This window comes from Doryrhamphus excisus, linkage group LG10, assembly GCF_037039965.1.
Source record: "Doryrhamphus excisus strain RoL-2023G ecotype Guam linkage group LG10, RoL_Dexc_Guam_v1.1, whole genome shotgun sequence".
NCBI classification, from domain to species: Eukaryota; Metazoa; Chordata; class Actinopteri; order Syngnathiformes; family Syngnathidae; genus Doryrhamphus; species Doryrhamphus excisus.
This window is the reverse complement of record NC_136366.1, coordinates 3,326,109-3,352,901: the sequence shown is the minus strand read 5'-3', so window position 1 is coordinate 3,352,901 and position 26,793 is coordinate 3,326,109. Positions and strand designations below refer to the sequence as shown.

The window sequence follows — 26,793 nt, the reverse complement described above, 5'->3', positions numbered from 1 at the left end:
AACAAAAAACGCATTTATTGCTCTTCATAAGTTGTATGTAACTCTCACAACTTATGTATGGATGATTGGGACTTATTTTGTGACTTGTGTTGCGTTGCTTTGCGTTGTCCGGCGCTTGCGAAGGGCTCGGTGGTGACGTCACATGTCAGTCATTTGTTTTGTTCGCTCTCATTGGTTGTCGCTGACACCGCCCACACTATACTTTATACAGTAGATGAGTAAACAATAACTGAATAGTAGAGCTTCCATTAGGAATGGGTCATGTGATATCAATAAATGTCATCAATCAATATCAATGTGCTCTGCATGTCATGTTTGCCGGGCTATTTATCATTTAGTGCTCAAGATAATCAATCAAATAAGGACAGTTGGATGTTAATGTTTACTTTATTTGGTTTCTATTGTTATATAAAAGAAATTAGCACTAAAGCTAAGATAACGGCAGATGTTTCACTTGTCAGCAAAGCAGAATGCATGCAAAAGGCATCTCTGATGGGGGCGGGGCCAACTCTGTGAGTGATGTCATTCCCCACCGCCCGAGTTGGTCGACAGCATTAACGTTTCGACTGATCCGTTTCTGCAGGAAAGTGTGTTTGATGCTGATAGTAATAGGTCAGAGGTCAAATGCAGTGAAAGTTCTAGCGTTCTCGTCTTCTCCACTGTGGATGATCCAACACGACTGCGAGATGAGAGAATGACAACACAATGACATGTGATTTGATCAAGAAAAGTACAATTCTTCTTCTTCTTCTTATTTTTATTATTATTCTCACCTACTGAGCAGCTTGCTCGGTCTCGTCTCCTTCTTCTGCTTTTGAAGCGTCAGACTGGAAGGAGAACACAAGTTCCTTCACAAGATGAATTCATCACATTTTACCTGCAAACACCAGCGTTAGCTTTTTTTGTGCTGTTAGCTTAACTGCTTCTCTTTGCTGAGATAATTAGCTAACCTCATCAGAATGAGGCATGTTCTCATCCACACCAAAATGAGACATTTTCTCATCCACACTAGAATGAGAGGTCATTTTCATCCACACTAGGATGAGACATTTTCTCATCCACACCAGGATGAGAGGTCATCTCATCCACACCAGGATGAGGAGTCATCTCATCCACACCAGGATGAGGAGTCATCTCATCCACACCAGGATGAGGAGTCATCTCATCCACACTGAGATGAGAGGTAATCTCATCCACACCAAGATGAGGCATGTTCTCATCCACACCAGGGTGAGAGGTCATCTCATCCATACCAGGATGAGGCATGTTCTCATCCACACCAGGATGAGGCATGTACTCATCCACACCAGGATGAGGCATGTTGTCATCCAAACCAGGATGAGGCATGTACTCATTCACACCAGGATGAGACATTTTCTCATCCACACCAGGATGAGAGGTCATCTCATCCACACCAGGATGAGGAGTCATCTCATCCACACCAGGATGAGGAGTCATCTCATCCACACCAGGATGAGGAGTCATCTCATCCACACCAGGATGAGGAGTCATCTCATCCACACTGAGATGAGAGGTAATCTCATCCACACCAAGATGAGGCATGTTCTCATCCACACCAGGGTGAGAGGTCATCTCATCCACACCAGGATGAGGCATGTTCTCATCCACACCAGGATGAGGCATGTACTCATCCACACCAGGATGAGGCATGTTGTCATCCACACCAGGATGAGGCATGTTGTCATCCAAACCAGGATGAGGCATGTACTCATCCACACCAAAATGAGCCATTTTCTCATCCACGCCAGGATGAGAGGTCATTTCATCACACCAAGATGACGCATGTTCTCAGCCACACCAGGATGAGAGGTCATCTCATCTACACCAAGATGAGAGGTAGTCTCATCCACACCAGGATGAGAGGTCATTCCATCCACACCAGGATCAGAGGTCATCTCATGCACGCCAGGATGAGAGGTCATTTCATCCACATCAAGATGATGAGTGTTCTCATCCACACCAAAATGAGACATTTTCTCACCCACACCAGGATGAGAGGTCATCTCATTCACACCACGATGAGGCATGTTCTCATCCACACCAGGATGAGAGGTCATTTCATCCACATAAAGATGACGAGTGTTTTCATCCACACCAAAATGAGACATTTTCTCATCCACACCAGAATGAAAGATCATCTCATCCACACCAGGATGAGAGGTCATCTCATCCACACCAGGATGAGAGGTCATCTCATCCACACCAGGATGAGAGGTAATCTCATCCACACCAAGATGAGAGGTAATCTCATCCACACCAGGATGAGACATTTTCTCATCCACATCAAGATGAGGCGTGTTCTCATTCACACCAGGATGAGAGGTAATCTCATTCACACCAGGATGAGGCATGTTCTCAGCCACACCAAGATGAGACATTTTCTCAATAACACCAGGATGAGAGGTCATCTCATCCACACCAGGATGAGAGGTCATGTCATGTCGCTGATCGTATTGCGATGGCATTCAGTCAGCATCTTTGCGTGTCAAGCTGTGTTGCTTTGTCAAAGGTGATGTTATGTTATGTTATGATGTGGTCATATTAGATATGAGCATCTATGTAGATGAATGAGATTCCATGGTGGTTAGTATGTGGTCAAATATTTTCAAAATCCATAAGAATATTCTATGAATGTTATTTCCTGACACCATGCGTCATTAGAAAGAGCAGGATCGACATTGTCAAGCAATGTGATGCCATGCGTGTCTGTCAATCATCCAACCAATCACCTCCTCAGCCACTGGCACCGCCTCCTCCTGTTTCCATCCAATCAAGATGAGACAAACAAATTCTTACATCAGGGAAAGAGAGATTATTTGGGAAAAAATGCTAAATGAAATCTATAAATAATAAATCTTCAAGTGTCACGATGCTGTGTCATGTGACATCAGCACTCACCACAGTCACGAATCCACTCGCCAAGGCTGCGTTCTCCACGCCGTCCACTGTGGCCTGGGCCACCTCATTGGCCCCCGAAACAGCAGTGTCGGCTACGATGTTAGCTTGTTCGCTGGTCTTCTGGGCCACTGGAGGTCACATGATGTAACACATGACATTTCTTTTTACTAAAAAAGCTCATTGGACAAGACTTTGGTACCTGTGTTGACGCCAGTCACCACGCCCTCCATCGTCTTGTTTCCTGGAAATAAAACATTCAAACCCACTCGTCAGTTCCTGATGAACTAGTCAACTGCACGTTTGCATAGACGAGTATATTTGTACGGCAAAATGGAGGAAAACCCAGACAGGAAGTCCAAAATATCCCATCCCAAGTAACAAAAGTACATAGAACACAATTCTAGTTTTACAGGCAGAAAACAATGCAAAATATTTCTAAATGAAGAATGGATGGAAGTATTTGTTGATGCAGACTTCCTGTCCATCCTGGTGAGGATGAATTCATTTTGGCCCCGTGGCGGCTTATTTAGCAGTCACACTCAATGAAAAAAAAAACCCTGGATTTAACCTAACGATACAGTACTACTTTGTTAAGTGCAATATGGCAGGAAAACCCAGGACATACTTTGTCAGCATCCCAGCTGACTTCAGGCGAGAGGCGGGGTCCACTGTGGACTGGTGGCCAGCCAATCACAGGGCACATATAGACAAACAACCATTCACACTCACAGTCATACCTATGGACAATTTGGAGTCGCTAATTAACCTAGCATGTTTTTGGAATGTGGGAGGAAACCAGAGTACCCGGAGAAAACCCACGCATGCACGGGGAGACTCCACACATAGATGCCCGAGGGTGGAATTGAACCTCCTAACTGTGAGGTCTGCGCGCTTACCACTCGACTGCCGTGCCGCCCATAAAAAAACTTGTTCACAATTTTCTAAATACAGTTTCTGGAATGGGCGGCACGGCGGTCTAGTGGTTATCGCGCAGACCTCACAGCTAGGAGACCAGGGTTCAATTCCACCCTCGACCATCTCTGTGTGGAGTTTGCATGTTCTCCCCGTTTTCTCCGGGTACTCCGGTTTCCTCCCACATTCCAAAAACATGCTAGGTTAATTAGCGACTCCAAATTGTCCATAGGTATGAATGTGAGTGTGAATGGTTGTTTGTCTATATGTGCCCTGTGAATGGCTGGCCACCAGTCCAGGGTGTACCCCGCCTCTCGCCCGAAGACAGCTGGGATAGGCTCCAGCACCCCCCACAACCCTCGTGAGGAAAAGCGGTAGAAAATGAATGAATGAGTTTCTGTAATGATTAGAGCCCTCAAGACATTAAATAACACCCCTATAGTCACACGTTAGCAGTTTTTTTTTGCGTATTAGGCTATATAGAAGACATATAAGAGTGAATAAGACTCCTGCTGGAGCGGTGTCACTCTGAATGTCTTCCCCTGGGAACCTGAGTGCAGAGTCTAGTACCTGTCTCACCATACACCGACACATAGTGGCCAATGTAAAATACTACATTCACAATTACAATGCTTCTTCTGCCGTGTGTTTGGATTTAATGTAGGCCAAGAATAAGTACAATTTGCTTAAATATGTATTTTTTTACTCATAGGCCATATTTTCCCACGAAACGGTCATCCTTTTTTTAATGAATGCAGGTTGGAAAAACTGCGAAGGGCGATATTGCGAGGGACAACTTTTTACAGCCCGTCCGTCCTCCGAGCGCTGCTTTGCACAGGCCACACCCACAATGTCTTCCTCCAGCGTCCTTCCTTCCCCAACCTTCCAGCGCTTTGCCGCGTCTCATCAAGAAGGTGATGCTTCATAACGGATATTAAACATTCCGCTTTCCCCCCCCCCCGTCCCGCCCCTCCAAACAGGAAGTGACTCAAACAAAGTGCACTTTCACCATCACCATCACCATCAACCATCTCTCACCGACAAACATCACCCCCTCCTTGGTCTTGGCGGCGGCCTCCTCCACGCCGGCTTTGGTCTTCTCGGCGGCTGCCACCACTCCGTCCTTGGCCATGGAGAACCCTTTCTTCAGAACATCCATGATGCTTTTGCTAACGGCTTCTTCTGCTGCTACTGCTGCGTCTGCTTGGACTGTCCGTCCTCGTCTGGTGTGCACTTCCTGCTAATGGACGGAGGGAGGGGAGGAGGCAGGGGAAGAGAGAGAGAGAGAGAGATGCCAATGTGGAAGAGAGAAGTGGTGCAGAGGAGGAGACGAGAAAGGAACATTTGTGCCAAAAAGAAGAGAAAGGATTCTTTTCATTCATGCTTTCACTTTGTTCCGATGTAAAGGTCAAACGTCCCATAAAACACAAACGCCACACACACACTGCTGGGAAAGGTGGCCACGCCCCTTTAGGTGAACTTTCACCTCTGCTGCCTTGTGACAAAGCCTGCACTGCTGTGGAATAGTTTAATTTCTTAGTGGACACGTCAGGGGCCTATTAAGTGGCTTGAGCTTGAACAAGAACTACTAAAATGGCTGACTGGGCGTAGTCATCCTCCGGACAGGAACTTGAGCGTGACTCAGCAAACTCAGCACTTCTCTGATTGGCCGACAGACGGCGCCGCACTATATTTAGCCTCCTCCCCCCTTCGGCGGCGACATTATGGCCGCCTGGAGGTTACCATGGCGATGACTGCCGCAGGCATCCATATGGGGCATCATCCTGACTTCACTTGTACAGTTGATAGTTAAATACGCACATTGATGACATCACTGTGTACATATACTACAGTATACTATGCAACAATACTTTTATGTACATCAAGTCAAAGTAAGTATTAAAGGTAGTATTCCTCAGCCGTGATAATCCATCCACTGGTCAACGCCATCTTGCAGAACTTTTCTGACACATCCGTGTGAAGTGTTGAGGATGCGTGTAATAGGCATGATCACATGACCTCCCTCACCACTTCACGGCTTCACACATCACTGCTCTGTCACGGTGGAATTAGCCGGCCCCAAAGTGGCATAAATGTACGGTAATCCCTGGTTCATACTTCATTCATGTGTGGATGATGCTTCATTCAACACAGGAACCGGGATTACTGTACAACACATAAACAAAGGATTAACCATCATCCAACACATGCACGAGGGATTACTGTACATCCGACACATAAATGAGAGATTACACATTTACGAGGTATTAGTGCACATCCAACACATATACGAGGGATTACTGTACATCCAACACATAAACAAGGGATTACCCATAAAAGGGATTACAGTACATCCAACACAAGATGTACACAACAAGGGATTACACATGAATGAAAAATTACACATAAACGGGGGAATACTGTACATCCAACACATAAACAAGGATTACACGAGTGAGGGATTACACATAAACAAGGGATTACTGTGTATCCGACACATAAATGAGGGATTACACATGAATGAGGGATTACTGTACATCCAATACATGAACAAGGGATTACTGTACATCTGACACAAACGAGGGATTACACATAAACAAGGGATTACTGTACATCCAACACAAAAACAAGGGATTACTGTACATCCGACACATAAAAAAGGGATTACTGTACATCCGGCAGATAAACGAGGGATTGCACATAAACAAGGGATTACTGTACATCCAATACATAAAAAGGGATTACTGTACATCCGACACAAACAAGGGATTACACATAAAGAAGGGATTACTGTACATCTGACACATAAACAAGGGATTACTGTACATCCAATACATAAAAAAGGGATTACTGTACATCCGGCAGATAAACAAGGATTATACATAACCAAGGGATTACTGTACATCTGACATAACCAAGGGATTACTGTACATCTGACATAACCAAGGGATTACTGTACATCCAACACATAAACAAGGGATTACTGTACATCCGACACATAAACAAGGGATTACTGTACATCCGACATAACCAAAGGATTACTGTACATCCGACACATAAACAAGGGATTACTGTACATCCAAAACATAATACCTTCCAAATCTCCCTCCCAAAACAGTAGAAGTGCACATTGTGGAGTGGCCTTTTATTGTAGCCAGCCAAAGGCACGCTTATGCAACACATCATCATGCTGCCCAATATGCCACAACTGTAAAATGGCAACGTGAATAATATTTAAGTAACTTTTGTTGACATAGAAAAACGTTTGCATCTTTGAGTTGAACGAAAGATGGAAGCAAAAACAAGAACTGCTTTTATGTTGATATGATTTGAGATGGTTTTTTAACATCAAGCGGGTAACAACTATGTTACACGCCTTCTTTTTCAGTGTCTGTGTGTGTCTGTGTGTGTCTGTGTGTGTCTGTGTGTGTCTGTGTGTGTCTGTGTGTAGTAAATCAGCTTCAGGAGGAATCCAGCTCCTACCTGCTAATTGGCTTCGCACGCCTTTGGGACATTTCACGTATTTTCCTGCACCCCTTCCTTAATTTTCCTTCCTGGATTAAAAAAAAAGCATATACAGTCATCCAAGATGGCGGCGTAAACAAAGCTAACACTATTTTGGACGCTAAATGCAAGCCAAGACTAAATGTTAGTAAAAATGTTGATGACTTCTAGGCCTGCCCATATTGGAGGGGGGGGGGGCAGTCACAAATGTTAAAGGGGGCGATGTTTTTCATATAGTCATCCAATAATAAGAAAATGACTTATATATATGTATATATATAAATGATAAACGTAAAAAAGCCGAATTGATGACTACGTGCTGAGGTGGACTTTATTCATACATAAGATGAATGAAATGCCGTCATGGCGACGAGAAGGACCGTTCATATGGGGAAGTATTTACTCGCCGGAACGCTTAATTGGAGCACAAAAATCACTTTAAACACTAAACCCCCTCCTCCCGAATTAAACAGGTTTAATGGCGATACCGGCGAAGGTTGGCGGAACCTTGGAGTGTGAATGGAAGCTAGCGGGGTTAGCTTAGATTAGCATGCTAGCGTGGTTGCGTGCGTGGATGAGCATCTTCACCACTTTAATGTGAGGAGCGTTTTACAATGCCTGATCATAACGTGCAGGTTCTGAGTGAAGAAGACATTCTCAACACACACAGGATATACTAACAGCCTTCACAATAAAAGCACGGTTTGTAGTCTAACTGTGTAAATAAGTGTGCTAAAACTATGTTCCATATGCAATTGGTATAGCATGGGTGACTACATCTTCCTTAATGGCAAACACAGGCAGTACAGTTGGTTGAAGATTTTAAGAATTTAGTTAGCCAGATTGTTACCAATAAATACACGTGCTGTACAATTTGGCACAAGTCTAATTCATGATATGGCTTAAGCTCTTGAGCTTCTTGTACAAGACTCATTTTTGAGGCATGTTTTGCGTTATAAAGCAAGTATCGGCCGATATCCATACTGTGCTTTTTCACTGATATCAGTCAATACTGATTGGTTGCCAATCAATCAGAGCACACCTAATGTACAGTATAGCTTCTATGTGTGTAAGGAGGTTGATGTCAATCACTGCTATGTTTCAACACTGCTCTCTTGTGGGGCAACGTGGAAGTGCAGCGAGTCTCGGTTAGATGAGGCCATCCTATCTGCATTCAGCAAACGCCGAAGCGGCCTGTGATGTCATCACCTCGATGGTAAACAGGCTGCAGACAAAAAACCACCCCCCCAACCATCCATTGCACAGCTCATCACTACCTTCATCCGTCTATAATCCGCCTAACACCCCACATTGACTCTGCAAGACACCCCCCCGCCCTTCAGATGAGGATAAAGACCAGGGAGACTGCTGAAGGACGTCATGGCCTTGGTGCAGCAGACTACTCAGGTCCTGCTCAGACTAGCTGAGTGGGATCATTGGACTTTTGTTCAACATGGGGGGGGGATGCCTGTGTGGTACCTGTACTAAAGACCCCACAGCCCAAGGACCCTAACTACTATAGGCCGGTGGCTCTAACATCCCACCTCATGAAGGCCCTGGGCAACTAGTTCTTGCCCACCAGCGGCCCCTGGTGATTGCCTTGCCTTGATGAGTGATGAAATTGGCATTGATCCGAGAGGAAGTAGGTTGATGTTTTCATGCTTAAGCTGCAACGAGGTAGAGCGACCACAAGAGGGCACTACACGTCCACAAGAAGCAGCAGATAAGAGGACGAAAAGGCCTAAAGATAGACCAAGAGGATGATGAGCTTAGGTCATTGAGACGACTGTTTTTAAGGATCACCTGAGTAATTAATAATTCAGAGAAATCCCGACTGGAGCAAACATTCTTGTGTTTAATAATCCTTCAGTCAATACAGTAGAAGTTGACTTCCAAAGTGTATACAGTATTCATTGTATTATAATATTACACGACAGTAAAATAAGTTAAAAGACTCTTTCCAGCCTGTGAAACCAGGTAAGTAAAAGCTTCATCCATCAAACCCGTCTGGTGTTTACTGTCAATCATATTAAACAATGGCGGACGTCAGAAGGGCTGCTTTAGTGGTAAATCTATCTAAACAAACGAGGAACCTTACAGTTTCATGTTGAAAACCCATCAATATGAACATAGATGATAAGTTAAGACACTTGGATCTCCTTCATCAAGCATCTTTCCAAATGACATGGACGTGCACGTGGACTTCATGATGTGGCTGATTTGAGATAAGCGATCAGGTCCTGGCGTTCTCCCTTCTTCTTGATGCCGGCAAAGATCATTTTGGTTCCAGGAATATACTTCTTGGGGTTCTCCAGGTACACCATCAGGGTGTCTTCACCCCACATGATACCTGACGAGACAACAAAACAAAGTTTGACACATGCACTTTGTTGCCAGAAGCAATTCTTCATACAGGAAATGACAAATTGATCGATGACAACGCTGACCCACTGTAACCGGACCAGATCCAACCCAGCTTCTCCTCATATGTTCTTGTCTTGTTCTCCACAATCGGCGGCCGTATCACGTTTGTAACAAAAAAAGAGCCACACACCAACAGCACGAATGGCAACAGCAGCATGCAGACATGGCCGCCGTGTACAGTGGTTACTTCTTTGTAACCTTGCTCCCAATTCCCACTGGCCGTGCATTAAAACTCCCATCACGCTTTTACTCATCAACAAGCGGTCACGAGCAGCTTGGTTTGTGGAGCGCACCTCCACAAACCCGGTGCGTGTGCACCACTGTGGAAGCCTGCATCCAGCCTCTGCCCAAGTGTGCCACCACAACACAGCATGGACACTCACTAATACACACGTGAAATATGTAAACCAGGGGTGGCCAAAATGCGGCGTGTGGGCCATTTGTAGACCGCATGTTTTATGGGCCCGTGAGTGGCACATTATAGAAAATAGAATCTAAAAACTGGAAAAATAAACCAAAAAAAAAAGCTTTGAGTAAAAAGAAAATACAGAAGTGTAGACAGAGGGGTTCATTTAGCCCAAACTCAAGACTAGCAAAATGTATGAGACACACTTATAATCTCATGTTGGTCATGTTATGCGAGTGTATGTGTAGTACATGTGTGTACGGGATGTAGTATGCCAGGCTATGTATGATACATTCATATTTGTGTGGCACATACCCAGGGGAGATGGTGGGCCTTTAATTAGTTTGTTAATTTGACATGTGACTAAATGACTAGTGGCGTCATTGGCTTAAGTTTTTATTGTGTTACCCTGATTTCGGTTGTTATTAGTTTTACATAATTGTTTATTGTAACTTTAATGGTTGCTAAACTTGATGCCAACTAGTAGTAGAACATGTACTGTGTATAATAATGGATGCTACATCATCTGGTTGAAACAATATTGAATCAATGAACAAAAATATGAACGAATCATATAATGACCTTTTTTGCAATATCGATCATACCCATCATGTTAAGTAAAAACTGTAGTTTATGTATTGATTGTTTTTTTTCACTGGCTGTTTAATAGATATATTTTGTCCAACTTGTCACCCCTTTTCATGTAAATTTATTATTGCGCTTTAAGCATGCAAAAGTCTGTTTTTTCCGATTACTTTATTAAATCGACAAAAATTTAAATCGAATACTTGGTTACTAAAATATTCCATAGCTGCTGCCCAACTACCATCATGTCCACTGACCTTTACTCTTGTTGGCATCAGTGTAGGAGTAGCCCGGAGCCTGGCCCGTCTTGCGTCCAAACAGACCCCAGAGGTTGGGCCCCACCTTGTGCTTGCCCCCATTTTCCACAGTGTGGCACTGGGCACACTTCTGCACAAACACCTTCTTTCCCTTTTCGACGTCTCCCATAGTCAGCTGGAACGAGACATTGTTCATGCTTTTAAATGAATTGACAAATCATTCTAGTAAAAACACTCATCGTGCAAATGGCGTAAACTGAAACGGTAAAAATAATATTTGGGGGAGTAAAATCCTTCTTGTGAATGGATTAAAAAAGGCCCCCAAGCCCCCCGCCTGTCCCCCGTAGTGTTCTGGGTGAAGGTCATTTTAAGTGTGTACTGTGGAGGCTCATGTTACTTCCCTTACCGTACACATTACGTCATCAGCTACTACTCACCCTAGCTAGAATTAACCGCTAGGCGCCAGGTTTTTCCACCGTGAATGGTGGCTACCTTTAAGTGACAATTAATGTACGAACGTTGCAGCCATTGTGGTACAAATAATGCCGTTTTGACAATCGGTAAAGGTCTAAGTGTTAGCGGATGTAGCCCGCCAGCTAGCTTCGGTGTGACCGTTAACATCCAACATGGCGGCCGAGTCGCCCCCTTAACCGAGCAATTACTAACCCAAATGCATTTCATTAGCGGCATGGACAGTTTGGTTTGTTTTGGAATAAACACGAAAAAGCTTTCGAGTAAGGGGCTGTTCTAAAAAGGCTTTTTATTCCTCAAAATAGGCGGCTATTACCAATACACGAGTTGAAGGATGCTTGAAGGATGCCGGCGTCGTTTGGCAGACATCTTTAACACAGGGCACTTTCATTTCATTTATCAAACGGTATAAAATACATGATATCTCTCAAGAGCATTGTCGTGTCTGTATTGCGCTAACTAGCCGTCATTTGGAAAAATCTCAATACAGTTACCTGTACTTTTCAGTCTTCGGGAATAAAATCGCCCAGGTGAATGCCTCTCGCCGCTACGGGACACCAACGTTGAGTGAGTGGCGGTCGCACAGAAGGTCACTGCAGTTGTAGGCGCCGGCTTTTGACGTCACACTCAGGCCACGTTTCAATTCGATATACGTGCTTCCTTATGTAAGTGTTTCCGTTTGTAATCTCTTATTGTAAAATGGAAATGATTGATTTAGAAACCTCATAAAATCATTCACTTGTGATAATAATGTTATTACAAAACACATTATCGTAGGAGTCTTTGGTTGTCGTCAAGGATTAATATGAGGAAGCGAAAGAAAGTGTTGGACTATGCCATGTCCCCCTCCTCTCCCTGGAATTGTCTGAACACATTCATACGTTACTTAAACGTTTTTGTATACAAAAACATTTTTTCACAAATAGTAAAGATATAAATCATTTGTTGTCTGATGCTTGACTGATCTTATGTTTTGATTTAATATATAACATCTTTTTCAGTAATGTTTTAGAAGTAAATTGCCATTCAAAAACAGACTGTTTTCAGCAGATTTCACATTTAAACCAGCACTATTTATTAATATGAGAACTAACCATTTTTTGCCAGCTATAATTGTGATGCAATACCTAGTGTGGGTGACAGCAAGGTTGCCTGAAGGTTGTGTCCTCAGGCCAGGGTCATGTGCAGCATAATCTGTTACAGTATGTGCTTTGTTTCTAAGTGTGATTTTAAGCATGTATCATACAAGATGACATCCATGAAGACCATTGCTTTTATACTGGACCGTACCACCAGCTTTTAATACAGAGGACATTCCATGTCACATACAATAGTGTCACTTTACTGGCGTGCATCTATTATTTTGAAGGCCTGACAATTCAGGCCAATTCAGGTCGCTGCACTGTGATTGGTCACACTCCTAAGCGCTCCCAAGGACTTCCGTACAGCTGCCGAAGCTCACTTTTAAATTTTGTCAGTATAGGAGTTGATAATAAATGTGGTGGAAATGTAATATAAGTGTCGAGTGCTTCTCACTTTTGTGAAGTTTTTTTCCCCCTGCAGTTTGGGATTTACTCAATGACCAGGAATCCACTTAACGTCTTTTATTTTGATTTTTTTTTAGGCCAAACAGGTAAAAAAAACCCCTTTAAACACAAAAATATAAATTTAGAAACATAATCCAAGAAACCATAATCAAACAATCAACATCAAATAATTCAAACTAATTTTAATTCATTTTAACTAGAAATTAACCATGGAAATAAGTGTGAAATACCCATATTTAAACCAAACAAACAAATTAAATTTAAAATAAATTAAATTAAATTAAAATTCTAAAGCATGGTACAATTATTTTAGCTTTACAAATTAACCCAACTTTTGTTCTATCTTTGTATATGTAGTCGACAGAGCGATCACTCACATCTGGAAAGGAGCGGAAGAAGAGTGGGAGAAATCCCAGGGCTCACGAACGCAACACCACGGGTGGTTGGGCGAGACAAGATGGAGGAGTCCAACGCCACACCGAAACAAGCCACGGAAAACCTCGACGACCCTCCCAACAGCCGCCTGTTTCTGGTCACCAGCCGCGCCGTCACCGAAGATGAGCTCAGGGAGAGTTTCTGCGTGTTCGGGGACATCCAGGGAGTGTGGGTCGTGAAAGATAAACAGACAAAAGAGTCCAAAGGCATTTGCTATGTGAAGTTTGCCAAATCGTCTCAGGCCTGTCTGGCCATGGAAGAAATGCACGGCAAAGTCCTGGTGGACGGAACCAAACCTATCAAGGTGAAGGTCCGGGCATGTACCGGAACCGGTTGTTTTTGGCTGGACTTATTTACATGAATGTGTACCTTACATGGCGGTTAGCTACTATGCTAACATGCTAGCCAGGCAGACACGAGTGGCAGTCAACCTATAATAACGTTAGGATGCTTTTAGTATTGATTAGCTGGTATGCTAGCTGTATTAGCTTGTCTTGTTGCAGTCATTTTCTGTTGGCTCTGCATCATTGTGTTGTATAAGCTGTATTTGGTTATGGTAATTAATCAGATTAATCAGATTACAATTGCATGGTACTTTTACAATCAGTAACTGTTACATTTGTTCACTTCCTGCTTTCCTAATATGGTTTAAGGTTTTTTTTTTGTCACAAACTGAAGTACAAGGTCATATGACCATACGATGACATAATGGGTACTATAGTAACAATCAATATAGTGATATATATAGCACATCATGACTGGTTCAAGTATTGTATTTAGCAAATTTATTTTATTTATTAATTTATTTTATTAATTTGATTTGTATAAATTTTATTTAGTTATTTTAAATTTTTAATTTTTTTTTTAATTTTTGTCACATACCGGACTACAAGGTGATATGACCATCCAATGACATAATGGGTACCATAGTAAGTGTCAATATAGTGATATATATAGCACATCATGACTGGTTCAAGACTCTTCATCCTTGTATTTAGCAAATGTATTTTATTTATTAATTTGTTAATTTATTTTATTAATATTTTTTTTTCATTGTAACTATTTTTTAGGTAATTGGTTATTTTTAGTCTTGAAGATTAACTATATCAACAAGTTTAAGTATTTGTGATTTTAGAAATAAGGAGTTAGTATGTTCTCTGTAGGCGGCATTATGAATTATCCTTACTGACCTTTTTTGCAGTGCATTTAGCGAGTCAAGATTGCTTTTATAGTTATTAGCCCATATTTCCACACAATAAGTAAGATATGGTAAAACCAGAGAGCAATAAAGAGTGTGGAGTGATTTATGATTGAGAACAAATTTTGCATTGTTCAATATTGAAATATTTCTGGCCACTTTATGTTGTTTGATTGTAATATGTGATTTCCAGCTCATATTTTCACCTATTGTGAAGTGACATTTGCTCACCCGGATGCTCCTTGTAGGTGTTTATCGCCCAGTCACGGTCGTCCACCAGCCACAGGGACGTGGAGGATGAGGAGCTGACCAGGATCTTTGTCATGATCCCCAAAACGTTCTCCGAGGAAGACCTGAAAAAGACATTTAAGGTACACCGGTTCATCCCCTTTGACTGGCTTGTCCTCGGTGTTGAATCTACAAAATGGAACCTTCCAGTATGTGCAGAATCCAAACAGAATAAGTTTCTATTTCTTGCGACTCTTCAGGAGTATGGAGACATTGAATATTGCGTCATCATCAAGAACAAGGTGACAGGAGAGAGTAAAGGTTTGGGCTATGTGAGATACCACAAACCCTCCCAAGCGGCCCTGGCCATAGAGAACTGTGACAAAGGTAAGGCTGGAAGACGGTTAGATTCTTAGCAGGCCTGTCTTCATGTCCTCACCGTGGTCCTCTTAGCTTACAGAGCCATCCTGGCGGAACCTCGCAACAAAGCCTCTGCCACAGAAGACAACATCAGCATGATGGCCAGGAGCGACTACTGTGCCGACTCCACTAATCCTTACTCCTTCCCCATGGGTGCGGATTTCATTTGGATCCACGTCATCACCTCTGGTGACTGCTTTTTGCCTTCACTGCTGTCTTCGTTATCCAGGCTCAGCAGAACCACCGAGCTACGCGGTGATGGACCGATCTACCGGTCATGGCCGCATCGGCGACATCTCCCACTGCCTCATGATGTCCACACGAGCCGCGCTGACGCAGGAGCAGATTTTTGCACTGTTTGATATCATTCCCGGGATGGAATACTGCGAGCTGCAGCGTGACGCTTACGGGATGACGAAAGGCCAGTGGCGACGTGGCATGGGGGTGTGGCGTGCTTGATGAGGACTTCATGCTTTTAATGGCGCCGTCTTGTTGGCCAAACTGCAGGTCAGGCTCTGATTCGCTACAGCAACCTCGGCTCAGCCGTGTACGCCAAAGAAAAACTCAGTGGATTTGAGTACCCACCAGGCAACAGACTATTGGTCACTTTTGTGGATGATGGAGAAGATCGAAGCAGGTAGGCGTACACACACACACACACACACACACACACACACACACACACACACAGTGTAAAACTGGTGTGTATTTCTGTGTAGCCCAGTAGGTCGCATGGCCATGCAGTTTGTCTCCACCCAGGTGATGTCAGCAGTGTGGAACGGACCCTCCAGCAGTCAAGCAATGAAACCTCCTGTGAGTTCTTGTTGTTGTTGTTGTTGTGTGCGTCCGATTCCGATCTTCAAAAGCCTTACTTTGATGATGTTTTTTTCCACCAGGGGTTCCCTGCGCCCCCGGCGGTGTCCCGGATTCAGACCGATGTCAGTCTGCCGGCCCCGAAGAAGCTCGCACCGCCCGACAGCAAATCCAAGGAGCGCTTGTTTGTCGTCTTCAACCCCTCCCCCTTGCCACTGGACGTGCTGGAGGACGTTTTCTGGTACATTCTCTTCTTAATTTCTTGTTTTAGACAGAGATTACTAACCCTAACCCTAATCCATCCTTAATCCCCATTCATTGGTTCCACACCCGACTGTGATAAGTGAATTTCCACAACATAGAATCCCTTATTTATATTCTATATATTTGTAGTTGGAGCTAAGAAAACCTCTTTACGTCTTTTAATATGCTTTTAAACATGGTTAGAGCCCTCTAGACATGAAATAACACCCCTATAGTCGCCTTTACAGTGCTATTACCCAATATAGTAGACATATTAGAGAAAATAAGACATATATAGACTCACACATGAGCATTTTGAGTCCCTTTTTGATTTTTTTTACTTCCTGTTCCATCAACACGCTACTATTTATATTGGGTAATAGGAGTGTAAAGGTGACTATAGGGGTGTTATTTCAAGTCTAGAGGGCTCTAATAATGTTCCACCGTATTTAGAAGGTGGTAAACAGGTTTCCTATGTCTTATTTTATCTTACAGTTTCAATGACAGTGGGTAATAGGAGTGTAAAGGTGACTATAGGGGTGTTATTTCAAGTCTAGCAGGCTCTAATAATGTTCGACCGTATTTAGAAGGTGGTAAACAGGTTTCCTATGTCTTATTTTAGCTTACAGTTTCCATGACAGTGGGTAATAGGAGTGTAAATGTGACTATAGGGGTGTTATTTCAAGTCTAGCAGGCTCTAATAATGTTCGACCGTATTTAGAAGGTGGTAAACAGGTTTCCTTTGTCTTATTTTATCTTACCATGTCTACGACAGTGGGGGATAGGGGTGTAAAGGTGACTATAGGGGTGTTATTTAATGCCTATTGGTCTCTAATCATGTTCAAGTGTATTTAGAAGGTGGTAAACAGGTTTCCCATGTCTTATTTTATCTTACCATGTCAACGACAGTGGAGAATAGGAATATCAAGGTGACTATAGGGGTGTTATTTCAAGTCTAGCAGGCTCTATTAATGTTCCACCGTATTTAGAAGGTGGTAAACAGGTTTCCTATGTCTTATTTTATCTTACAGTTTCAATGACAGTGGGTAATAGGAGTGTAAAGGTGACTATAGGGGTGTTATTTCAAGTCTAGCAGGCTCTAATAATGTTCGACCGTATTTAGGTGGTAAACAGGTTTCCTTTGTCTTATTTTATCTTACCATGTCTATGACAGTGGGTAATAGGGGTGTAAAGGTGACTATAGGGGTGTTATTTAATGGCTATTGGTCTCTAATCATGTTCAAGTGTATTTAGAAGGTGGTAAACAGGTTTCCCATGTCTTATTTTATCTTACCATGTCAACGACAGTGGAGAATAGGAATATCAAGGTGACTATAGGGGTGTTATTTCAAGTCTAGCAGGCTCTAATAATGTTCCACCGTATTTAGAAGGTGGTAAACGGGTTTCCTATGTCTTATTTTATCTTACCATGTCTACTACAGTGGGTAGTAGGAGTGTAAAGGTGACTATAGGGGTGTTATTTCAAGTCTAGAGGGCTCTAATAATGTTCCACCATATTTAGAAGGTGGTAAACAGGTTTCCTATGTCGTATTTTATCTTACAGGTTCAATGACAGTGGGTAATAGGAGTATAAAGGTGACTATAGGGGTGTTATTTCAAGTCTAGCAGGCTCTAATCATTTTAAAATGTATTTGGAAGTTGGTAAACAGGTTACCTATGATTTCCAAATCCTATCTATGAGTGGACGTATGAGGGTGGGATGTGAACATGTGAATGGTGAGGGTTTGCCGCACACAACGGCTTTAGCTAACATTCTGACTGATGTAAAAAGGGATAATGGCGTACATGGATGACATCTAAGCTGTTTTGTCTTCTCAGCCGCTTTGGGTCTCTGATTGAAATCCACTTGGTCCCGGGGAGGAAGGTTGGATACATCAAGTATGCAGAGAAGCAGGTGAGAAGCTGGCCTTCAGCACCATAGCCAGGTATGTGTTGAAGGTTTGATTCGGTACATCGGGGGGGTGTCTTCCTCTTGGACAGTGTGCGGACCACGCCATGGCGGTGCTGCACGGTCAGTTCATCAACGGCGTGAAGATGAAGGTGATGCTCGCCGATCCTCCCAGAGAGGAGTCGCACAAAAGGCTTCGCACCTACTAGGACGTGAGGACACGATGGGTAGGTGTTTGCCGCGGTAAGAAAGGTCATGTGTAGAGCCAAAAGCATCCGCCATTCCATTCAGCCTTTATTATAGTAAAATATGACTTAGCATTGCTATTGTTGACTCAGCACATGCTTGCCGTACAGCCACCGCGTGTTTATACAGCGTATCATCTAGATAGCATAGAAGCTAACATGCTGGACATTGAACAAGAAGACATGAAGCCATGACAGTAGATGAGGCATGCGGGTCGGTGGCTTGACAGCTTAGCTTTTTGCTCAATGGCTAGCGCTGCTCTAGTGGGATGTGTGCTCCCGGTTTTTGGGCCTGAGTGAGGTTTGTTGGGGGTAGGGGTGTAACGCTGTCGCTGCGTGATGCTATGTTAACCCTGTAAGCGCTTTCATGAAAATAATTAATTTTTCATCGGCCGCACGGTGGATTAGTGGTTAGCATATAGGCTACACACTATGTTGGAATCTCGGCTTGAGCATCCCCGTTTGCGTGTGGCTTTTCTCCGCTTTCCTCCCACATTCCAAAAACATGCTAGCTTAATTGGAGACTCCAAATTGTCCATATGTACGAATGCGAGTGTGAATGGTTGTTTGTCCATATGTGCCATGTGATTGGCTGGCTAGCCACCAGTCCGGGGTGTACCCCGCCTCTCGCCCGAAGACAGCTGGGATAGGCTCCAGCACCCCTCGCGACCCTGGTGAGGAAACGCGGTAGAAATTGAATGAATGATTAGAGCCCTCAAGACATTAAATAACACCCCTATAGTCACGCTTTAGCAGTTCTTTGTCGTATTAGGCTATATAGAAGACAGAATAAGAATGAATAAGACTTCTATAAAACTCCTGCTGGAACAGCGTCACTCTGAATGTCTTCCCCCGGGGAACCTGGGGCGGGCTGGGATAGGCTGGGTGGATTTTACTGTTCCTAAGGCTGTGGCTTGAAGGAAAGCGCTATCATGTACATTTGTCATGAGCAGCCATGACCAGTATCCGCCATACCCAATAGGCTCATCAATACACTCTTCCTCATCTACAAAGCAGCAGCAGCATCATCACCACTCTATTAGATCTGCTGCTCCATTAGCGGAGTTTACCACTTCCTGTACGGTATTTCCCCAAGCGCTTTTTTAGAAGGATATGTAGCACTAATAGAAAGTAAAATGACGCTGAGATCTTGTGAGCTGTGAGTAGTCATTTCCCTAACAATATGCGTTCAAAAGAGTAATACATTTGCGCCATAAAAAGAGCTGGAAAAAAATCCAACCTTAGGAATGAATCTGCTTGACTTTCTTTCCCGTGACATCACTGCGTGTACATTGGCGTGTGTGTGTGTGTTCCACAGCAGATGGACCGCCGCCATGCTAACATCATGCATGTCAACACCGTGGAACACACGCACAATGGGCGCGCAGTGATAAATATTCAACAATACCGTTTTTTTCCTCTTTGAACTTCAGCATCACACATTTCTATTTCACATATTTTTACTCTCCTTTAAAAAAATACAATAACAGTCACCATGGAAATATGCACGTACTTCATCCACCCCATCTCACCCATGCATGATCACTGTAGGCGGCATCCCCACTGAATGACTGACCCCCCCTTGGCACATGGACCCGTGTGTGTGTGTGTGTGTGTAACACTGCAGCTTCTCGTTTCCCAGGCGACTGTTGTCATGACAAAACGACACGTTGACCTGACCAACCAACCAACCGACCTACCGACCGACAGACAAACACGGAGACCCGCTCTCGGACCCACCTGTTGACATGACCTTGACACCTGTCTGACCTTGCTTGTAACGTGTGCAGCTCCTGTCTCTGTAGAACAGAAGCAACATTTAATTTTTTATGACCCCCCCCCCCCCCCCCCCCCCATCATTCAAAAGAAATTCCAGAAGTTCAGGCTTGTTTTTGTTTTTTAACCCAAGTGTGCACACAGGCATATAAGTAGAAATAAAAGTTGAAGCGATGTTCTTTCATCTTGTGTGTCTTTGTGCTACACCAGGGGTCTCAAAGTCAATTTACTTGGGGGGCACTGGAGCTAGGGTCTGGGTGAGAATGGGCCGCATCAGGTTTTCCACAAAAAAAAAAAAAAAACGCATTTATTAAAAACAGAAAAATGAATAAACTTTGCCTTGGTTCCGATTTTCTACAATAAAAGCTCTGATAAAACATTCCACTGTTCTCAATTATCTTAGTTGTTATTTTTCTACACAAAATAAGATGGAAAATAAATAAATCAAGAAGAAAGAAAATCAATCAGAGCAATAAATAAATATAATAATAAAACGGCAAATAATAAAAACTCAAGAAACAACATATAGATGGTGGGTAGACAAATATTTTTTTCAGATTAAAATGAACAAAGCATTATTAGAGCCCTGTAGACATGACAAAACACGACTATAGTCACATTTATACTTTTTATTTATTTATTTTTATAACATATTGCGCAACTGCAGGGTCTTGAGACACATGCTAACTCGCAAACTAGAGAGCTAGCGACCTAAACGGTAGCCTTCAAGTTATTTCCTTTAACTTAAATAGCCAAAAACTTACCACTTCCACACGGATAGGGAGGATAACTTATAAGTTATTTAACCTTTAACATGAACATTAATCAAACGTAATAATTTTTTCTGGGTACATACCATACAGCATGCATATCAAACTTGTGCGGGCCGCTATTGATATCAAGGTGGGGGCCTAAGCTAGCGTCCTGCCGCGTGTTTGAGACCCCTATGCTACACTGAACACCAGGCTTCCACTGTCATGGTGTACTTGTTATTTAGGTGGAGTATGGCTTATTGTTAGAATAGGCCTGTTTTGAGGCCAATGACAAAGCCCTGGGTGTAGGTGCAAGTTGGGCCAAAGAAGCGCCGTAAACATAGGATTGGTACGATTTATATACAACCCCCAAATCACACCCTAAATGCTAGGGAATTTGTGTGCGGATCAAAATGAGAGTCGGATGCACAGTATTTTATTCCTGTTGAATGACATGAACAACATTTCCAATCACACGACCTGTCCACAGGCACACGTGATCCAAGTCAACAATTCCATGGTTTGGAAAGTTGAGGTTAAATACAAGATTTTGGGAACTTTTTCATTTTTTGCTAAGAACAGGCCGAGTTTCTTAGAACAGAATCAGCACTGTACATTTGCGGTCCAAGCGTCCAGAAGAACTTCTTTACCGGGTTGGTGGTGGCGAGTCCACCCAGCCGCACGACATGCTCCTCAGTCAACACGGCAGGAATACATGGAACACGGAGTCGGGCAATCATGACACGATATGAGCGGGCTTTATTACAGAGTCTCTTGAAGTGTCCATGCATCCATCAGTCCTTCAGTGCCAGTGTATTCAGCTCCTCGTCCAGATCCTCTAGATCTTCTCCGGTGAATAAGTTCTCATCCACCGGCACCTCGTCGTCGTCGTCGTCGTCCTCCTCGCCTCCTCCAGCCTCACCGCCACCCTCAGCCCCCGACGATCCGTTGGCTTCGGCGCCGCCACAAGCGCCATTCAACTGCCCTGTGAAGAAAAACCAGGAGATCACCGGAAGACTCAGGTGAATGCAAATCATACTTTACATATTGGCTTGGTGATCTGTATCGTCTAGTACTTCATAACGGTACTGATATCACCTGATGACGCTGCTTCTACTGGATACATTTCATAAACTAAAGACTATACTACAATATGCAAGCATACATGTGATATATACGTACATTCATCCCTTGCTACAGGAAATAATAAAATGATGGCTGTTTGGGGGTTGACTATGGCCTGGTACTAGTCCAATACTTCAACTTGCTGATATAGTTCATCTTCAAACAGCTAAAATAATGCATAAGGCTAAAAATAACCAATTAGCTAAAAATGTCATCCAATACTTCTCTACAGGAGAGGAGAAATATGATCTCAGGGAAGAAGTACATTTGAAACACTTCTATGCTAGGACTACGTTAAAAAGCCATAGCATTTCAGTATGTGGAATCAAACTATGGAATGGATTGAGTAAGGAAATCAAACAATGCACAATGATGAGCCAATTCAAGAAACAATACAAGCAGTTGATGTTTGCTAAATACAAGGATGAAGAGTCTTGAACCAGTCATGATGTGCTATATATATCACTATATTGACACTTACTATGGTACCCATTATGGCATTGGATGCTCATATCACCTCATACTTTGGTACGTGACAAAAAAAATTAAACATAAAAAAAAATAAAACATTTAAAAAACTTAAGATTAACAATCAAAAAAATCAAGAAAAAATAAAAACCTTAAATTATATTAGAAAGCAGGAAGTGAACAAATGTGACAGTTACTGATTGTAAAAGTACCAGATGGAGGGGTAGGATTTAATAAGCTTTGCTTCTTCCTACTCCTTTTGGAACTGTGAACTGATTATGGGATGCATTCAATTGTAATCTGATGCATGTTCAAATGAAATAAAAACCATTACCATAATATTAGACAAGTTCCATTGAGTATTGTGGTCAGTAAACAACAGTCACAGATCACCTTTCGAAACCAAAAAATTACTATTAAAAACTTATTTTGGAATAAAAATCAGGAAAACTTCCTGTTCTGGAGATCACTGTGCAAGTTACACAGGCATGCATCTTCAGTGCCCTCTTCCTAGTTTCACTGTCCTCTGCCAGGCGACAGAACCATGATGAAGCTAGCCAGATCTCATGATGCTGGAAGCATTTATGGACAAGAAAACATATCTATATATACCTATATATTTCGTCATACACTCGGATCGCATTTCCTGCTTTATGCTCTTATTTTGGTATGTTTGGTGCAATGTGCAGCAGTCCATTTTGCTTAGTCGTAGCCAGTATTACTATTTAGGTACAATGTGGTGCTTGCTTACCGTTGTCCTCGGTCCCCTGCTGAGTTTTACTCCTGGAGGTGAAGCGATCCACGGCTGCGACTGTTATTCCCGTGTCGTCCACTTCTTGAGGAATGAAACGGGATAGGTCTATGTCCTGGACCTGCGTGGTGTCGGTCTGGAGATGAGAGGGAACACCGTGAGCAACAAGCACGGACCACAAAGGAGCATAGATTAAATCACCTCCTCCTGATAGTCGGCTTCATCATCCTCGTTAGCGTATTGTGTGTCGTCTGCCTCGTCGTCGTCATCGTCGACCAGTTCGGGTCGGAACTCGAACACCTCACGACCGCTGACCTGCGGGTCCGAGTTAAGCATGAGCACATCAACTTGGGACACGTGACGGCATCACAAACTCACCACCAGCGACTTCCCGGCCTTGAAGTCGGCCTTCTTCTTCTCCATCTCCTCCCTCGCTCTGGCTATCTGAGGAGCAGACGGCACATATCGTCATGACGACGGAGGACACATCCCAAAGCGGGTCCGGACCTTCACCTCACCTTCTCCTGCCTTTTCCTCTTCTTCCACGCCAGGAAGGTCTCCAGAGTGATGCGCGTCACACTGGGACCGAGTGCTGCACGCTGAGGAGAAGACGACAACATCAGGACCTCGCGTCATGACCAAGGTCACTTCCACACACGCTCACAGCTTTCCCTCTTTACCTCGCTCTCGATCAGCTCCTCCATGGAGATCTCCTCCTCTTTCTCTTCCTTCTTTTTGTCTTTTTTCAGCACAAAGCCGGGCGGCAGGGCGTGGCGGTACATGCAGTTGTCGCCCCCTGCTGGGCACACCCAGAACCAGCCGTATTTGTTGTTCTCAATGGCCTCCAGGAAGAATTTACACACCTGCACAAACCAGCAGCATCAACAAGTCAGTCCATCTCAGCGCCCCACCAAAGGAGGTTGGTTCTTCATTACTAGAACAGAGGAACCTCGGTGCTGGTCACTCATCAGCTCCAAATGGAACAGGTCATTTTCTCACGTGACCATAATACAAGTCCTATTCATTTCTTCCAAAAACACCCTAAAATATGTACTTCATATTCATAGTACTTTTATATGCACAAATCATTGGCAATGAGGAGTGGATAACTTTGAATTCACAGCTTCTGAATCACATTGCCGCTGCTTGGCCACATGGTGGGTTATTTACACGTGGCAGTCGTTATAAGAAGTGCACAGTGAGTTGGTTCGGGTGCGACGAACCTTAGCATATATCAGGATATGACGATATAAAACGATATCAAGTCTGGCTTAAGCCATATAATGAATTGACTGTCAAATTGGTTATTGGGGTTTTACTCCCGCGTACTTGTACTTCGGTACGTGACAAAAAAATAATGAAAATAAAAAATTTTAAAGATTGCATTTTAATTAAAAATTACATTTTAAATAAAAATTTATAAAATGTAATTTTTAAAATAAAATTAACAAAAAATTAAAATAAATAAAATAAATATTAAAAAAAACTTAAATTATATTAGGAAAGCAGGAAGTGAACAAATGTAACAGTTACTGATTGTAAAAGTACCAGATGGAGGGGTAGGATTTAATAACCTTTGCTTCTTCCTACTCCTTTTGGACATGTGGAACTGTGAACTGATTATGGGATGCATTTAATTGTAAATCTGATGCATGATAGCTTCATTGGCGACACCAAATTGTCCATAGGTATGAATGTGAATGGTTGTTTGTCTATATCTGCCCTGCCATTGCTTGTAATGCCTGTGCTTGTCATTAAGGAGACTTTGGACTAAATTACATATTCCATATATATTACATATAGTCTTACGATCTGAGTTTTGGCCTTCTTCTTCTCAGCCTCGCCGTGCTTCTTGTTCACCACCTCTTCCAGCTTCTTCTCGTCCCAGTTGTCCATGGTGTCTACACACAGCGCTGATCAGTCACATAACTTAGATTCTCATAACACAAGAAGAACCTCGGCTCACCTTTTTCCAGTTCTTCATCCCTCTCGTCCACGTAGACGCTCCTCTTCTCACACTTCCTCTCCATGGACAAGTCATGGCTGAACTTGCACTTGTCTCCTTTGGTGCACTGGCCCTGCTTGTAGAAGGCACACAGCACAGACTTTGGATCCACGCCTGAAGAGGGGACGAGGAGAGTGTGAGGAGCCAGCTTGAACGTGTACATGTCATTTCTGCGGCAAACAAACACGAACACCGCGACCTTTGCTGACTTTCTGGGCAGCCACGACGGGCTTGAAGAGCTCATTGAGCTCATCCAACTCTTTCTTCTTGTCAGCCTTCTTGTTGGTCTTGTCGGCCTCCACCTGGGCCATCTGCAGACACATTTCAAGTCTTACTTGCAACTTTCATTTTTTTATTATTTTACAACATGGGAGTCACACACTTACTTACCTGTCGGGCATTTTGCTGTCCAAATTTGACTTGTTGTGTGACGTTCTTGATGAACTTCTGCTGTTTGGCTCCTTTCTTGTTCTTCAAGCCAAATGTTTTGTCCTAGAACACCATAAACGTTTTCATGGTAGTGTTTGCCATGATAAGATTGCAGTATCTAGTAGTAGTACTGAATTCACTGACTACTTGGTCATACTGGTAGAGAAAACACGGTAACAGTAGTGAATCAACTTGGCTTTGTTTTACCAAACGATTGAATCGCATTCGACATAATTAAATTGACTTTCCGGTGACATTAAAGTACACGTCAAGTACATGAACGCGGTCCACTCGGTCATTATGACGTCATGCCGTGCCAGCAGCCACCGTTGTAAAAAGGCCTCCTGGCAGCTAGCTAGCTAGCTAGCTTAACTATAATCAAATTATGGCCAAACACGAGTAATAATGAGATAAAATGTTAGTGAAATCAGTTCGTGTTAAGTAAAACAAACATTTCCAAAATTCCGGTCCCGTGTTGAGATGTTAGAAAAGACAGCTAGCTACGTGGGTCAAGCTACACGCTGACATGCTAACTCGTGATTTTTTTTTTTTTACCTCAATAATCTTTTCCTTTTTCTTCTCTTGCGTTTTTTTATTCCCCGCGGCCGGCGCCGGCTTCTTTGGAGGCATGTTGGCTCAGCTGGATGTGTAGCGTTAAAATCCTCAAGGTGTGTTGTGATTATTTTTATTTTCACGTCGGATTGTGCTGCTAATTCACTTCCACACTTGCTCTATAGCAATACGCCGCAAGGGTGGCGCTCCGCCCACGCCGCATGTGATTCGTTGACCTGATGTGACGTCATGAAGGGAAGCATGACGGGTACTGTGGTCCATGACGAGTGTCATTACATTAAATAAGCAAATGTGCCTCATTGCTACTTCACTTCTGTCCAAATGATCAAATCAAGTAGTATGCTGATTTTACGTCACTCTTGAGAGCATTTTAAACAATGTAAACTTTTATATGTGAT

At 43.1% G+C, this 26,793-nt stretch overlaps 4 protein-coding genes across 7 annotated transcripts; 1 reads left to right on the top strand and 3 right to left on the bottom strand.

The window, feature by feature from the left end:
- Positions 1–350: 350 nt before the first annotated feature.
- Positions 351–7,456, bottom strand: LOC131109331 (uncharacterized). 3 transcript variants are annotated; one of them, XM_058061238.2, is made up of 7 exons: positions 7,315–7,456; positions 4,870–5,071; positions 3,119–3,160; positions 2,920–3,047; positions 2,751–2,777; positions 774–827; positions 351–679 (listed from the first exon to the last, which is right to left on the bottom strand). In XM_058061238.2, exons 2-6 carry the CDS (start codon positions 4,988–4,990, stop codon positions 774–776), a joined length of 372 nt encoding a protein of 123 aa, XP_057917221.2. In that variant the 5' UTR covers positions 4,991–5,071; positions 7,315–7,456; the 3' UTR covers positions 351–679. The 3 variants fall into 3 exon arrangements, with proteins under 3 accessions (XP_057917221.2, XP_057917230.2, XP_057917238.2); XM_058061247.2 differs by having other exon boundaries at positions 4,870–5,068; positions 7,315–7,333; XM_058061255.2 differs by lacking the exon at positions 2,751–2,777 and having other exon boundaries at positions 352–679; positions 7,315–7,444.
- A 1,714-nt stretch (positions 7,457–9,170) lies between these two features.
- cycsb (cytochrome c, somatic b) lies at positions 9,171–12,105 on the bottom strand. Its single transcript, XM_058061225.2, has 3 exons — positions 11,973–12,105; positions 11,008–11,182; positions 9,171–9,685 (listed from the first exon to the last, which is right to left on the bottom strand). The coding sequence occupies exons 2-3, from the start codon at positions 11,174–11,176 to the stop codon at positions 9,540–9,542; spliced, it is 315 nt and encodes a 104-aa protein (XP_057917208.2). The 5' UTR covers positions 11,177–11,182; positions 11,973–12,105; the 3' UTR covers positions 9,171–9,539.
- Positions 12,106–13,433: 1,328 nt separating this feature from the next.
- On the top strand, positions 13,434–20,914 carry rbm45 (RNA binding motif protein 45). Of its 2 annotated transcripts, none has more exons than XM_078793856.1 (11): positions 13,434–13,764; positions 14,907–15,029; positions 15,147–15,273; positions 15,340–15,459; positions 15,536–15,727; positions 15,814–15,943; positions 16,026–16,119; positions 16,203–16,360; positions 18,202–18,277; positions 18,364–18,514; positions 20,159–20,914. In XM_078793856.1, exons 1-10 carry the CDS (start codon positions 13,483–13,485, stop codon positions 18,478–18,480), a joined length of 1,419 nt encoding a protein of 472 aa, XP_078649982.1. In that variant the 5' UTR covers positions 13,434–13,482; the 3' UTR covers positions 18,481–18,514; positions 20,159–20,914. The 2 variants fall into 2 exon arrangements, with proteins under 2 accessions (XP_078649982.1, XP_057917173.2); XM_058061190.2 differs by having other exon boundaries at positions 18,364–18,498; positions 20,159–20,913.
- Positions 20,915–21,464: 550 nt separating this feature from the next.
- On the bottom strand, positions 21,465–26,590 carry zc3h15 (zinc finger CCCH-type containing 15). Its single transcript, XM_058061202.2, has 11 exons — positions 26,378–26,590; positions 25,784–25,885; positions 25,593–25,704; positions 25,355–25,507; positions 25,198–25,289; positions 24,069–24,251; positions 23,907–23,987; positions 23,767–23,832; positions 23,590–23,703; positions 23,389–23,524; positions 21,465–22,029 (listed from the first exon to the last, which is right to left on the bottom strand). The coding sequence occupies exons 1-11, from the start codon at positions 26,450–26,452 to the stop codon at positions 21,839–21,841; spliced, it is 1,305 nt and encodes a 434-aa protein (XP_057917185.2). The 5' UTR covers positions 26,453–26,590; the 3' UTR covers positions 21,465–21,838.
- Positions 26,591–26,793: the final 203 nt, after the last annotated feature.